This window comes from Numenius arquata, chromosome Z (assembly GCF_964106895.1).
Source record: "Numenius arquata chromosome Z, bNumArq3.hap1.1, whole genome shotgun sequence".
Classification (NCBI taxonomy): domain Eukaryota; kingdom Metazoa; phylum Chordata; class Aves; order Charadriiformes; family Scolopacidae; genus Numenius; species Numenius arquata.
Genome location: NC_133616.1, coordinates 32,422,533 through 32,437,796, shown reverse-complemented (window position 1 = coordinate 32,437,796; position 15,264 = coordinate 32,422,533). Strand labels below are relative to the sequence as shown.

General features: G+C 35.1%; 1 protein-coding gene across 1 annotated transcript in view; it reads left to right on the top strand.

Annotated features, from left to right (window-relative positions):
- The window catches only part of PTPRD (protein tyrosine phosphatase receptor type D), a 284,383-nt gene that overhangs the window by 158,110 nt on the left and 111,009 nt on the right, over positions 1 to 15,264 (top strand). The window contains exons 10-15 of the mRNA XM_074165861.1: positions 172 to 753; positions 5,997 to 6,130; positions 7,379 to 7,523; positions 10,936 to 11,241; positions 12,276 to 12,469; positions 14,404 to 14,430. Of these exons, the coding sequence (XP_074021962.1) occupies positions 172 to 753; positions 5,997 to 6,130; positions 7,379 to 7,523; positions 10,936 to 11,241; positions 12,276 to 12,469; positions 14,404 to 14,430 (1,388 nt within the window). The remainder of the gene's footprint in view (positions 1 to 171; positions 754 to 5,996; positions 6,131 to 7,378; positions 7,524 to 10,935; positions 11,242 to 12,275; positions 12,470 to 14,403; positions 14,431 to 15,264) is intronic.

Here is a 15,264-nt window from a genome sequence, read left to right as displayed (position 1 = left end):
AAATCATAATTGCCAAAAGCTTGCCCTGAACAGATCACACCTTCTTTCCATTCCAGTCTTCCTGGGTTTTTTTAATTGTTGTTGTTTCTTTTGGATTTTAAGCCACATCTTATAATAATTAATGTCTATTGTTACACAGTGCTGACTGTATTTTTTGGCATTTATCTTTAGCCTTACCCAAACCTCCTGGAACACCTGTGGTGACAGAAAGCACAGCGACAAGCATAACATTGACTTGGGATTCTGGAAACCCAGAGCCAGTTTCTTACTACATAATCCAACACAAACCCAAAAACTCTGAGGAGCCATATAAAGAAATTGATGGGGTGGCCACCACACGCTATAGCGTGGCTGGCCTAAGCCCGTATTCAGAGTATGAATTTCGGGTAGTTGCTGTAAATAACATTGGGCGAGGGCCACCCAGTGAGCCGGTGTCAACGAGGACTTCAGAACAAGCACCTTCAAGTGCGCCGCGCAATGTGCAAGCCCGTATGTTGAGCTCTACCACCATTTTGGTACAGTGGGAAGAACCTGAGGAACCTAATGGACAAATACAAGGTTACAGAGTTTATTACACCATGGACCCCACTCAACATGTCAACAGTTGGATGAAACACAATGTGGCTGACAGCCATATTACCACTATTGGGAATCTGATACCCCAGAAAACATACTCTGTGAAGGTTCTTGCTTTTACTTCTGTTGGGGATGGACCACTTTCTAGTGACATTCAAGTCATCACTCAAACAGGAGGTAAGCTAGCAATGAACAGAATTTGTGTGAAAAAATTAAATACATGAAATAATTTTGCAGAGAAAGAATTTGAGTTTAAAATGTTGAAAAAAACTTGCTCTCAAGGATAGCCAGTTTATTCAGGCAGCTTTTGCAGATAACCTTTTCTCAATTCTACAGTGCAAGTTGTCATTGAAGAGTGACAACTCACTTTCATTTCTTTTTTCATCAAGAAGTTTTTCTTTTTTCACTCAAGAAATTTAACTGAAGTTTAACTAAAGTCTCAGCGAGACCTTCATCCTGGAGGCAGCCAAATGTTAAAGCTGCTATTTGACAGTGCTCTATGCACCAAAAGTGTTTGTCAAGTAGTTCTTCACAGCTTTCTTTGAGGAGTTACCCATGTTGGTGGGTTTAGTGTAGGTCGCATGTGGTTCCCTGATGCTACATCACTCTAGTGAATCCTGCTTTTGGAAATTTAAAATGTATGTGTACTGCATGTGTATTAAAATAGTTGGTAAGGTTCTGAAAACACAAAAAAACATGAAAGCATTAAAAAAACTCACCTAGCTTTGTGTAGGTTCAAGCTAGCAGTTCTGTACACTTTGGATTTATAAATCAAATCCAACCCGCCCCTACAAAATATACCACAAGGTCACCGTTTTCTTGTTTTATATCTGCAGTTAGGTTGTTTTGTTTCTGTACAGGAGTTTTAGGTCCATGAATTAGTTTTATTAGCAAAGGACAAGCAAGCATAGTGAAAAACATTGCAGAGAATTTTTATGAAATCAAAAGTGAGAAGCTCTGGTGGATCTACACTGCAGAAGGCATTTTATTGTAGCAATAAGAAATAAAAAGAACCTTTGTCTAGGAGGTTAGAGAAAGCCATATGAAGTATTACTGCAGGTCAGTGATTGCCTAGAAATATTATATAATACCTCCTGAATTTTTTAGTACTGGGAAGTTTCCTGTTGAAGAATTTAGTACCCCTCAAATTCTTAAGAAATGTGTCTCTACAATGTAACTGAAGACAGTTCTGTTTTATCCACTTTTTACTTCTGTGTTTTACCAATATGCATTTAATAAAGAGCAGAAATTGAGATATTGTCCTGGAACCTTTCTAAGCATTGTGTTACACAAAGGGCTGTGTGTTACCTGTTACCTTTTGCAGTACCTCGCCTGAGAAGTTATTAATGTTTTTAGATCATCTGGTGGTGCATTGAAATATGGCTGTGTGTACATGCAAATGTAAATATGTACACCATAGTTTAATTTTGGCAATTTTAACCTTTTTCAGGGAGTGGCTTATATATTGACATCTGACTTACTTTTGAATCCATGTGCAAAATGCTTTTAAAGAAAAAGGTTTAGCGAGCTCCTGATCTGTGTTTTCATTTAAAGTCATAAACCTTTTAGATTAGCAAGAGTTTATTAGTGGCTTCCCCAGAGAAAGATGAAGCAATCAAAATAATGAGCACTGAGGACTGGCTGGACTGGCCCAAGTTATATTACATGCTGAGGTCACTTCAGAAAAGCTCTGTGTATTAAAACCTTTCTAGAATGTTCCATTAAACATGCCCATCTGTTTTCGACGATTACTGTTGCAATCTGAAGAAATTATGACAGCACTAGCAGTGCAGGAGAGATTCTCAATACATGTTTTCAACTTTGTAACTGAGTCAACTTGAGATTGTTTATTTGTGACTGTTAAAAATCAAAAGAAAACATGAAAATGTGGCATATAGAAGGCATTTTAAGCACTGATACTTGTGCTTGAATATGAACATTTTAAGTCATAAAAGAGAAAAATAGCTAAGAAAATCTAGTGCAGTTCTCCAGTTCAGTGTATGTTTAAAAACTAAAATTCTCCCATCTTGCTATCCAGCAGTTTCTCTTCAGTGAACACTGCAGAATAAAATGCCCTTCTTGCCCTTCTCTTCCAGATTTGCTATAATCTAAATCTGAATATGATTGTTTTGGTCCAAGTCTCTCTCAAGCTGCAACTCGTGCAAAAAAAATATATTGAATTATAATGTGACATTTAAAAACAGGGGAAATGGATTTAGTAGAAACATATGTAAAAGAGTAAAAATAGGAATGGGATGGTGATTACATTTTGATTGATTTTTTTTTTTCCTTTTTTGAAATAAATAAGCCTATCATTGTAAATATGTAGCTTAAACCTTATGCTTACTTTGGGGATATTAGAGTATATATACAACAAAATCTGATTAACAGCTCTGACTTACAAACTCTGTTAGCTTTGTTTCCTTGAAAACTTTCCTCCCTTATGTTTATTCTGATCTTTGGAGAGAGATTATAAAAAATGAATAATTTTTTTTTTAAAAGTTTGTTTGTTTATTTGTTTGTTCTTAGTACAGCCAAATTGTTCTTTTGAAATTGCTGTATGAGTGGCTTCTCACTTTGCAGGTTAATCAAAATGCTGGTGATAGGGAAAATAAGGTTTCTAATTAAAATATTAACTAGGAACATGTAGTTTGAGGAGAAGAGAGGGAAGCATTTTTCAGACAACCAGACATTAAGAAATCCCACAACTTTTAAGTTCAGTTTTGTGTTTCAGTATTCTGCTTAAGCATTTCAAGGAAAAGCCAAGTTCTATGGCCTAGTTGTTTTCAGCAGTGTTTTCTTGACTGTAAAAAGACACCATTTTAAGAAATTAGTCTGAAAACGGCTGTAGATCTGAGCTTTTTGAATAAGGGAAGATCAATTCCAAAAGCTACACCTAAGAAAGTCCTTATCCTGCACTTTGTGTCAAAGGATTTGATTCTGCTGATGATGGAGTCAGGACTAGTTTATTATTTAGGTGAATTGACTTACTAACACCAAAGTTTAGAATAAAGAAATATCACTATAAGCTTTAGTGTGATACTTCTTGTCCTTTCTCTTTACTCCACTAGAAAACAAAAGCTCTGTTGGTTTGTCTCCATTTAGCTACCCAGGACACACTTCTTATGTATGTTCTCATATTTTCTTTCTTTGCTTAAACTGGTCAGAGGTACACATACTCTCTGAGCAGCACACTTCAACAAGGAAAATTCTTGAACTTTAAACTGAATGTTGGTTTGGTTTTGGTTTGGTTTGGGTGGTTTGGTTTTTAATGAGCAAAGAGATGATAGCTACTGAAGGAATTCAGAGGATCTTGTTTTTATTCCGAGCTTAGGTAGAAAGAGAGGAGAATGAAAGCTACACGAGGTCTATTGGCCAGTGGAGTATTGGAGAAAGAGAGAGAGAGAAAAAATATTCTGGGAAATCAATGTGTACCTGAAAACATGTGCTGCTTTAAACAAGAACTTACAATATAAAACATATTGCTAATTTTAGACCAAGGATTGGCAGTAGTTTGGAGACTAAGGATTATTACAGTTATAAAAAGCTAATCTTTTGAACATATAGAAAAGGACAGTAATGAGAATGTCAAGTATCTTACTTGCAGGGCATATAAACAGAGCCTTAGCTTAAGGGAAATGAGTTAATGGTTCTGGAGTTCTTATTGTGAAAGAAGATTAGAAATTCAGAGGAAGGGAGTCTGTAGCTGCGTACGGTTCTGTGTTGTAGCAAGCTAGCTACTTTGCCATTCATTTCAAATTTTTTCATTAACACATGAACAGGGAAACCTCTTGTCTCTGAAACTTCACAGTACTAGTCTCCTAGTGAATCATTTCATGGAAATGGACTTCCAAGGGAAGGGTTGAAAGCATTCCATGAGAGTTTGGTATTTCAAAAAGTATTGTTTTACAAAACAGTAACTCCAGAGCACATTAACTCTTCAATTGTAAGAGCTTGTCTGAAGAGCTTCATGCTTCTTCCAGAGCAAGCAGAAGCATGAACTTTTGGTCCCTTTCAGTTCCCAATTGATTATAAATTCTCTTCATTGTTCTATTGTCATTTGCAAAACTGATTCATAATTTAACCGGTTGAGTTTTGCTCTAGGTATGGGTTTCACTCGAGCTAATGGTAGAGAATTGCAACCTCCACAGAGGAACTTGGTTATGCACCTCATGTTGACAAGTTATCTGTCTGTTTAAAGGTTAGATATCAAACCTGCACCACTGTGCACGAGGGCAGTGTTATCCTGAGAGTGACATTCTGTAGAAGTCTGGGGAAGATAGTAATTACAATCACAAATTATTTTTACCATTTGCTCCATAATATTTTTAGGTCTTTTACTGTACAAAAGACTTGTAAATCTATAATAAAATTCTACCCTGAAAAATAATTGTTAAATGAGCACTATTGTCACATCCTAACACCTGTTCTCAGTATGTGCTAAGTGCATCTCATTTTATTTTTTCTTAAAAAACAAAAGCATGTCACATTGTATTCCTGAAAAGCTAGAAATGCTGTGGAAGACTGTTTCATGTCTTATCAACAGCACTATTAACTGACAGTAATGCTTTAGAAATTGGGTGCCAAAATTACTGTATACCTTCCAATGACAGGGTTATATTTTGGTGTCTTCTCAGTCAACCTTATTATTTGCTATATTTACAGAAGTGGATGAGTGTAACATTTAGTCTGGATAATTCTGTGACCGTTACACAAGAATGTTCTTGACTACTGGAATCAAAGTTGCATTTTCAGTTCTTGTGATTAGAAAGTGTTGTTACTAGAAATTCAGCTATATTGGTAAAAATACCAGTCATTAAAAGGGTAGAAATTTGTCACTGAATGAGAACATTACTGAAGATCTCTTCAGTGGGTTATAACTTCTTCAGGTTACAAAAACATTCAGTATTTAGGTGTCTTCTTAAACAGCAGGATGTGTTTCGTATCTTAGTTATTTATAAACCGAGCAAACCATTTTCAGATTTGGAAATGCGTGTAATTGTTCTAACACTTTTTTCTTGACTATTCCAGCCAATTTGTTGTAATAATAGCATTTCCCCTTGTACATGCGCATAAATACATGTTTATATTTGCCATTTCACACATAGGTTATTAGGTTGCCAGTATTCCAACACCAGGCTTCTGTTCAATTTAATTTCAGTTCTGTGTGCAGTATTTACACTGCAAAGCATTTATTTGAAATCCTTGATAATTTATAATATGCAAATAAAATATATCATTCTTTCTCTGAGCTCAGATTAATTTACATCGTAATACAGTTAATCAATTTGTTTAAGTACAGTAAGTTCAATAGAACTAGTATTGTGTGAAATATTCAGATAATAATTTAAAAGGTTTGAAAGATAAGTGTTGAACTAGCCAAATAAACAATTGGCAACACTGCTCAACTTTTTCTTTAGTGCCTGGTCAGCCATTGAACTTCAAAGCAGAACCTGAGTCTGAAACGAGCATACTACTTTCCTGGACACCTCCACGCTCTGATACTATTTCCAGCTATGAACTGGTTTACAAAGATGGGGAGCATGGGGAGGAGGTAAGTGATTATGCATCTTTTAAATACTCCTTAGTGAGTCATACATAAAATGCTGCAATGGTAATTCCTTTAGTACAAATACCTTGATGTTTAACAGTTTGTTAAACCCAGCAGTCAGTGTAACAACAGACTGAGAGTGTGTAAACACTGGAAAATGCTGTTGATGGTTACCAGCCAGTGGGAACTTTGCTGTTGTTTGCAACAACTTGTCCACAGAAGTTGCATCCAGTTTCACACATTGATCCTGTCTCTCCAGGCTTGTTCCTCTATGAATGCTTGGAAGGAGAAGTGGTTTTGGGCATGTTATGGATTCATTAAGATTTTTTGCACTTACACTTGGACTTTGAAATCTATATTCAGCCTTAGAGAATTTTTGTTTTTCTTTGCCACCATGTAAGAGAGTTCTGAAACTTCTCTAGTCTATCAATATTTGAGAACAGAATACGCTTTTTTTCTAAAGTTAAAAGCCTGCAGTGGACTTTTTCTGTACCAGTATTTCTTGAAGAATTTTCACTTTGAGGACGTCTGTGGTATTAGAACCATAGAATTTAGAATAAACTGTTTTTCTGATATAGAAATGATGTGATATTGCCAAGTGTCCCAGACAAAAGAAAGAAGCCAGCTGTCTGAGCAGGCAGCAGGAGAGTGTCAACCTCATTGATTTCTCTTGCACCATCAACTCATTGTTGATCCTTCAGCTGAGCTTATGTTTATGGTGGCTTCACACATATACTGTGAATGCATAAGCTTATTTTGTGGAAGAGGACCAGATTTGTATTTCATCTCCAAATAGGATGCAAGCCCCTGCTTAATAAGTTACACTTGAGAAGAATTTGCTTCTTATTAATTTGAACACAAATTTAACTACAAGGTTAAACCCAAGATTACATACATTATTAAACCCTCTAGTTCACTATCATAAGAGCTAACTATAGGTAAGGCTTTGTTCATGTGTTATTGTCTATACTTTATACACAGCTATTACTTCCTCAAACAGTCAAACAGTATTTCTGACTCTGAGTTTCACCCATTAAGCTGTCGACGTTAAAAAATACTGTTACTTAATGTGTATTTCTCAAAAGTAATGTATTCATTTTTGTTTTGGTTTATTTTGATTGTGTTCTGATTTATTTTCTTGAATTTAAATTTTTTTCAATGCGGTTATAAAAGCATTTCTTCTATAGCCAACCTATGGAATTCAGAGACTCTGAATATTAATCAAGAAATTCTCTTATTGCCTATCTTTAGCAACGGGTTTCCACTGAACCCACTACATCTTATCGCCTGCAAGGCTTAAGGCCAAACAGCTTGTACTTATTCCGTCTAGCTGCACGTTCTCCACAAGGCCTGGGTGCTTCGACAGCAGAAATCTCAGCGAGAACCATGCAGTCAAGTAGGTGTCTTTCCTTGCTAACTTTATTCCCTTGTGTTGTATTTCTCAAAGAGATTAACCTCAGTAGTCCAAAGAGGCAATAACAGAGAAGAAGCCAAAATTATAAAAATACAGCATTTGTGGTGTTTAATACAACAAAAGAATGCTTAAAGTATGTATTTTTGTAGGTGTATTGTGATCAACTTAATATATGAGTGGCTTTTACATAGTTTAGAAAAAAACTCTGTAAACTGGTGTCTTAGGCAATATTATGCTGTCATAATAATATTTTATTTTAAGTTATAATAGAGATAAAATGTTTTAACATGTAATAGATGTACATTAATAATAGCCCTCTTCCCATAAAATTCCACCTGCCCAGTCTGCAGATTTCCTGTGATACTAGGTTCCTGAAGGATCTCCCTGAAGTGCAAAAAATTTCTAGAGTGGATCAGGTTGAATATTTCAAACTGTACTATAAATTTCTTCGTAATTGTTCTTCTATAGTAGCTAATCATTCCATTTTTAAGTTAGATTTTTTTAATGTTGGCTTTTTATGATGTTCAGTCATTTTTTACCCCAGTACAAAAATTGGTTTCTCACTGTATACTTATGGAAAAGATGTCATGAAACTCATCACATTTGTCTGCAAATGAGATGCATAAATTTGTCAGGGTTTTATATATACATTTTAAAATATTTAAACTAAGACTTAATTAAAACAATCAGATATTCAAGGATGATGTTCAGAGGCTCTACTCTTGCCTGATAAGTTATGCTTTCCTGACAGTTTGCATTACTCTGTGTAATTTTAAAACTTAGTGCAATTATGTTTCTATTTGCTTTAAATTAAACGGCCTTTTCTTAAAGTAATATTATTCGAAACAGACAATTCCAATTCTCAATTGACATGAAACTTTTTAATTTGCAGTCATGACAGATGTGATTACACCATCATTCTTTGTTATTGTTCTATATTAATAGTAATTAATGTGTCTGGAGATACAGTAATACAGACCTTTAACCAAAGCTAAATGTGCTTCTGAAGCATTTCTAAGGCATTTGGAATAGGCACAAAAGACAATTATATAACACATGGATAGTTTTAGTGGGAGTGGCAAGGCACCTTTTAATTTTAGTAATCCAGAATCAATAATGTGATGAAGAAAAAGGTATTTATTTGTTCTGGGAGGCATTTCAGCTATTTAGAATGCTCATTCTCTTATAGTGGGTGAAATTTGCTTAGACTATGCATACAAAATAAACATCTAAGGGCCAAGGTTGCATGTTCCAAATATAAGTACATTGCCATTTTCCCCTTCTTGAATATAAGTATATGCTATGCTTTTTTCAGCCTTATGTTTTCAGATAGTAGGAAAATCCAATTAATTTCAGTGGGCAGACCCTGATTATTTGCTGAAAAGATTGCAAAATCTTTTTTGCAAAAATTGTGTATTTTAAGAAAAAAGTGTATACATTAATAAAACTGGTTGCACAAGTAGGCTACAGATTATTCTTAGTTACATAAATACAATAATTTGCATTTTCGGAGTATAATGGATTAAAAATTAATAAACTTCTATGTCTTTACTCACAATATTCATGAGAATACACTATTGCCTTTCATCTTGGTTTCAGAGGAACATGCTACAGCTATTTATTTCTTTACATATAAGGCCCTTAAGGAACACTTTACTTGTATTTTACTTCCTGCGCAAGTTGGTGGTAGAAGGGGACCAACAGGTTTTGAATACTTGATTACTGAACTGAATTAGCCTTAAAAATAAAACCCAATTGTAATAATTCTCATCTGTACCCCCATCCACCTCCCCTACTTAGTTGAAATGCTGGTACATTCCCTCCTGTTTTCCCTTCCAAAGAACAGTGTACCACACTGAGTAAAAAGCCATTGATCCCTCTAGAAGAGCCATAGGGAACAAAGAGATACATGTGTAAATGCAGTAGGTTATAGCAGGGCCCTGCGCCTTCTCTGTTGCTTTAATTTTATTTGATTTGCATAGTATAAGTACCAGAAATCCTTGTGTTTCTTTTTTCCCTTAAGAAATGAGAAGAAAATAGTAGACTAAAAAACCAAAATGAAAGCACCATAAAGATCTCACACCCCAAATTTATATTTTCTTTACAAGAGAGAAGGCAGAAATAGGAAAGAAGTCCTCATACACTGTTTCTGCTAGTGAATTTGAACTATGGCTCCTTTTTTGGTGCTCTAATGATCTCAGTTAGTAAGCATAGATTTTGCTAAGTCAAAGTGCATTTTAGCACATAAATGCATACCTAACTTTCAGTTGAATTGCCTCACTGAAAGCAATGGAATGACATACATGCTTAAATGCTCTGGAGCCCGGAAAAGGTAAATATGCTAACAGACTCCTTCGAGTAAAAGTCAGTAAAGGTGAGCATTTTTGCTCTGGAAGATTGGTGCTGGTGACAAGAGATGAAACAAAGTCAGAATTTCTCACCATTCTGATATGCTGAGCTTGTGAAGTCTATTTGTAAAAGGAATACTCGCTTTCTTGACACGTTGTTTGGGAGTAGAATTTTTTTTCCTATAGAAATTGCCTACATTACTGGTAGGATTTAATTCTTTGCTAGCAAAGGTGTCTCCAAGAGGAGTTAAAAAAATAAAACTGACAGCTGATCTAGGGTAAGTACAAGTTACAGTCAGAATCAACAAGCCTGTCACTTTTTCCTGGTAGGTAAATCTTTGACTAAAACTTTCTTCGTCTTCTATTGACTGCATGCTCCTAGTATGTTGGCTACAATAAATGTTTTGGCAAACACTTTCCATTTAAATGTAATTTGTTGTTAACTTGGGCCAGGCAGACTCAGTTATAAAAAAAAAAAAAACCCTGAAAAAATAATTATTTGTTTATAAGAGTGGGGAGGCTACAAAAATGGCAATTTATGGAGAAATTTCTAGCAATTATTGCAAGTTTTTAGGAGTTCTGTAAAAAGATAATTTTTCTCAAAGAAAGTAAACCCACTTGAAGGGGTTGTGTCCAAATTTTTAAGTAAATACATGTCACGTCATTTAAACTATTATTGCTTGCAGTAATTGCAATGATTCTAAGGATAAATCAGTAATCATAGAAGTGTCACGTTTTTGTTTTATTTCAAGAAGAATTTTAATTACAGGTAGGTAATATTATTTTGAGGTTTCATTTTCATGTATTTCCCCTACATCCTTTTTCACCATTTAGTTGGTCTATTCATTTTCAGTTTCCTCATGTTAATAAGCCAAGGTGCATATGATTATCTGACGTTTTGCTTTTTCAAGTTTCTACTTTTTTTGGTTTATTTTTTATTTTCATTTGGTTGTCTTTTATTTATTTTTATTTTTTCTTTTGTTCATTTTTTTCAATCACTCCTATCCTTTCACTCAAATCCTCCTTTAACCCACTACTGAAATTAGAGCCATCAGCTCCTCCTCAAGACATTAGTTGCACAAGCCCCAGCTCCACTAGCATTTTGGTAAGTTGGAAACCTCCACCGGTGGAAAAACAGAACGGCATTATCACTGAATACTCCATCAAGTACATTGGGATTGATGGAGAAGATGTCAAGCCCCATGAAATTTTGGGAATTTCCTCGGACAGTACCCAGTACCTTTTGGAACAGCTGGAAAAATGGACTGAGTACCGGATCTCTGTGACTGCCCACACTGATGTTGGACCTGGCCCAGAGAGCTTAGCAGTATTGATTCGGACAGATGAAGATGGTATGTTGCCTCCACTACATCAGTTTGCACCTCTATGACTCTCTGTCGATCTGCTGTCTTTTGTATAACCTAACAGTATTTTTTTCTGCTACTCTTTTTTCCCAAATCACAGAAAATGTCACCCTTTGAGTTTTTTAGTCAAAGACTTGTCCTTTCTACACCATTTTTATATTTGGTATTTTAATTTTTTTAACAGAAAATAACTTTTTTTGAGTGACATGATTCTGCTGCCACTTTGAGCCCATACATACACTTCTTGCTCCTCCTTTAACATAAAAATAACTCTCAGGGGAAAAATCTTGCTGCCTTTTCCTTGATTTTACAGTCATTGTTATTTTTAAACACTTATGTCTATGAACTTTTTTTCAGGTTTGTTTTTGTTTTTTGTGTTTTGTTTTGGTTGTTTTTTGGTTTTTTTTTTTTTAAACAGCTTTCTTGTTCCATGTAGTGCTTTTTGATTTGGGTTTTTTTGGTTTTGTTTTTTTTTTAATTTTGTATTTGATCTTGGAAAACTGATGCTCCACACTTTTTCTTTTCTTCCATACTTGAAAGTGACAGAAGACAGCCCTATTATCAGCCTCCTTTTTATACTATTGAAAAATAAAATAATAATAATAATAATAAAAAAAAATTAAAAAAAAAATGAGACATAGAACTTAGCAAACAAAAATAAGGGATTTTTTTTTTTAAATCTTTTCTGGTTTTATTAGTAGTAGCAGTAGTATTATTTCAATGATTAAAATATCTCTTTGTATTATAATGCTTTGAATCTCAAAGCATCTTCCTTGGCTTTTGTACATTTTTACATGTTTTTCTATTTCTCTAATACTCTTTTTTCTTCCATTTTTTGCATCAGTCATGTTTTTTGATCTTTTCACTGAAAGGTAGACCAGATTGGTTGAGCATTTTCATTTGTTGAGCAATTTGTATTCTTCAAAGAAAACATAGTGAGTCTGCCCTTTTAAAAAATAAAGCAAAATACATGGGTGGGACAGGTGCCTGTAATTCTCTTCTGTCCAATGATGTTGTTCCAGTTCCTAGTGGTCCTCCTCGCAAAGTCGAGGTAGAGGCTGTCAACTCTACTGCTGTTAAAGTGTCATGGCGCTCACCTGTACCCAATAAGCAGCATGGTCAAATCCGAGGATACCAGGTCCACTACGTGAGGATGGAAAATGGAGAGCCAAAGGGTCAACCTGCGCTGAAGGACATCATGCTGGCTGATGCACAGGTAATTAGGGCAATTTATGTTCTTTTCTAGGTCACGGTGAAAACATTTAGTATACCAGACAGCTATCCAGAACTGCCTTTTCTTTCCTTTCTATATTTCAGCCTACCAGCTAACATTTTTTATCTCCATTTTAGCAACTTTTTTTCAGAATACTCACATATAAAGGTTCTTGGTCCAAACTTGGGCATCCTTTTCTGAATAGGTGTGCAACTAAATGCTAAGCTGTGCTAATACTGATGGCTCCCTCAAACCTGGAAACTTCACCCTGTACCTATGCCCTGAAGTTTTAAAGCATCAGGGAGATCTGAGCCAGGTCACAGTCAATGTAGCAAACTGTACACTGCCTTATCCACCTGCCAGTATTTTTTTGTTTCAGTGGAGAACCTAGAATCATTAGAAGCCTGTGTTAGCCCATTATGACAGTGTTTCTGTCATTGGCGTGTATCCACCTCACCACACATTTCACAGGAAATTGATTTATTAGTGCAACTTTAGGAATAACCGAGATGTTTATACTTGTCATTACTCATATCAATAACTGTGCAATAAAATGAGAAGCTTATTTTAAATAAGTATGGGGTTACTTATATTGAAAAATTTCCCATCTGTTTTATAGATTATTTTAAAAACAAAAGCCCGATCACATCAAGTTTAAAAAAACTTCTAAATGAGGATTTTACTGAGTGGAATACACTAGTGCTTTATAAAACTGAAGATTCCCAAAGCTCCTGGTACTGGTGGAATCACCTCTCACTGCTAGCTCTCAATTTGTGACTGGAATGACTGGAAATATAAGAAATTATCAACCTAGCATAAAGACTTTAATTTGCCTCTTAAGCATTTTATGTGAATAAATAAATGGGGTTTGGCTTCTTTAGTTTCTTCTTCCAATCTTAGTTCTAATTTTCAGCTCTGCAGATACTTTTTTTGAACACAGGTCTCCTACAACTGCATTTTGCTGATGACCCTCTTCTCAAAGTATTGTCTCTGTCCTTGGAGGTCTTTGTTGCAGTTTTACCTGCCAGTCTGCCTATCTATCTCTATGTACTTACTTACCTATTTTGTGAAACACAGTGTCCTTACAGCTTAAATTCAGCAGAGAGATGGAAACAGATGGGGAAGTGGGATGGGAAAGGGGAAAGGGAGGAGAGATGGAAAAGGAAAAGAAAAAGGAGATGCTGCTGGACTTTGATTCCCCTCTTCCTTGCACAGATTTTTCACTCTCAACCTCTGTGTTGTGGTAGTTTAAATTATTTTTAATTACTAGAAGGTCAGAAACAGGAGACTGGATGAGATATTGGAGCCCAAATACCATAAAGACAAAAATGGTATTTTTGAATTTGAATTTTGAATTTGACCTGCCGGTTTGCCATTGGTTCAATCTGGATAGTCAACTCCTTTTTCCTCCTGCCACTCATTCCTGCCTATCATGCTTCTATGATACATATGATCAGGGCTTCTGCAGGTATGAAGACCTTGATGGTAAATGATCAGTGTGGTTAAGTTTCAAGACTGAAAAATCTTGCTATTAATTTAAATAAGGCATTGAATTAATTTAGGGTACTCAAGCATATAGCCTAGTAACATGATTAAATAAACCAGGTGGCCTTGAATTCTGCCTTGGTAGCTTTTGCTAGTATAATCTATTACAAAATATTACTACATTGTACAAAAGGATTCATTACTTCTTTCATCTCTCAAGGAAAGAGAAGTGGCTGCTTTTTAGGGAGAGCAGAAATCAAATTAAAAGTGTCTGACCTGATTTCATTAACAAAATTCTACATCATTCTACAAGATTAAGTCAAATTGTACATGATTTTTCCAGACATCTTTCATATTTATTTTACTATTAAGAAGAAAACATTACCTTAACCAGGCTACAAATCTCTTCATTTCTTTTGTTTTTCCTTCCAACATTGTTTACTCTCAAACAGTGGGAATATGATGATGCTACTGAACATGTGAGTAGTTTTTAACTGGCCAGGAAAGCAGTGTGTGTTGGGTTTGCGATTTATTTTTTTTTTAACTTGTTTGCTTGTAGACACCTTTTATTTTTTTCTTGAGTTTTCTTTGGGTTTTGGGGGGTTTTTTTGGTGGTTTTTTTTTTTGGTCACTTCCACAAACGCATGCTCCTAACATCAAGGTTTTTCCCTTATGACACTTTTTTATTGCTTTCTTTTCCCAGGGAGAATGGGGGTTACTGTTGCTTGCTTGTTCTGGGGTTTAGCATGATGCCAAAATGTACAGAACTGGTTTGTGTTTTCTTCTTTTTGATGGCTGTCACTAACTTTGCCTCACAATTTCCTTTTTACAAGAAGGTGTTAGAAAAATAAAACAAAAGTGGTTCAGCGTTGCTTAGCAATAGTCAGTTTTTTCTGTATTCATTTTAGGGTTAAAGTTTTTTGTGTAGATGAAGGTTGAAGTCAGCTGGGCTTTCTTTTTGGTGATTTGATAAATGTGTTTTGTATGCTATCAGTACAGTGTTTATGCCTAAGTAATAGTGTTTGCTGTATCCAAATCACATTTTTAAACAACAACACTACATGCAATCATATCTCTTGCACCATGAAGTAGTTTGTTTTAGATGAGGCTAATATCATCACTGTTTAAAAGCATGGCAATTATTTTATTTTTTTTCTTTTACAAATCTTTTTTATTAATATCAGGTGCAGTTTCCTTATGAAGATGAGTCGTCTATCTCACTGATTTTGTCATTTAGGGTCAATTGAATTCTGAGCTAGAGTTTAAGGAGGGCTGGGTTTTGTAGCTTTTTTTAATGTGTTTTTATTTTATTT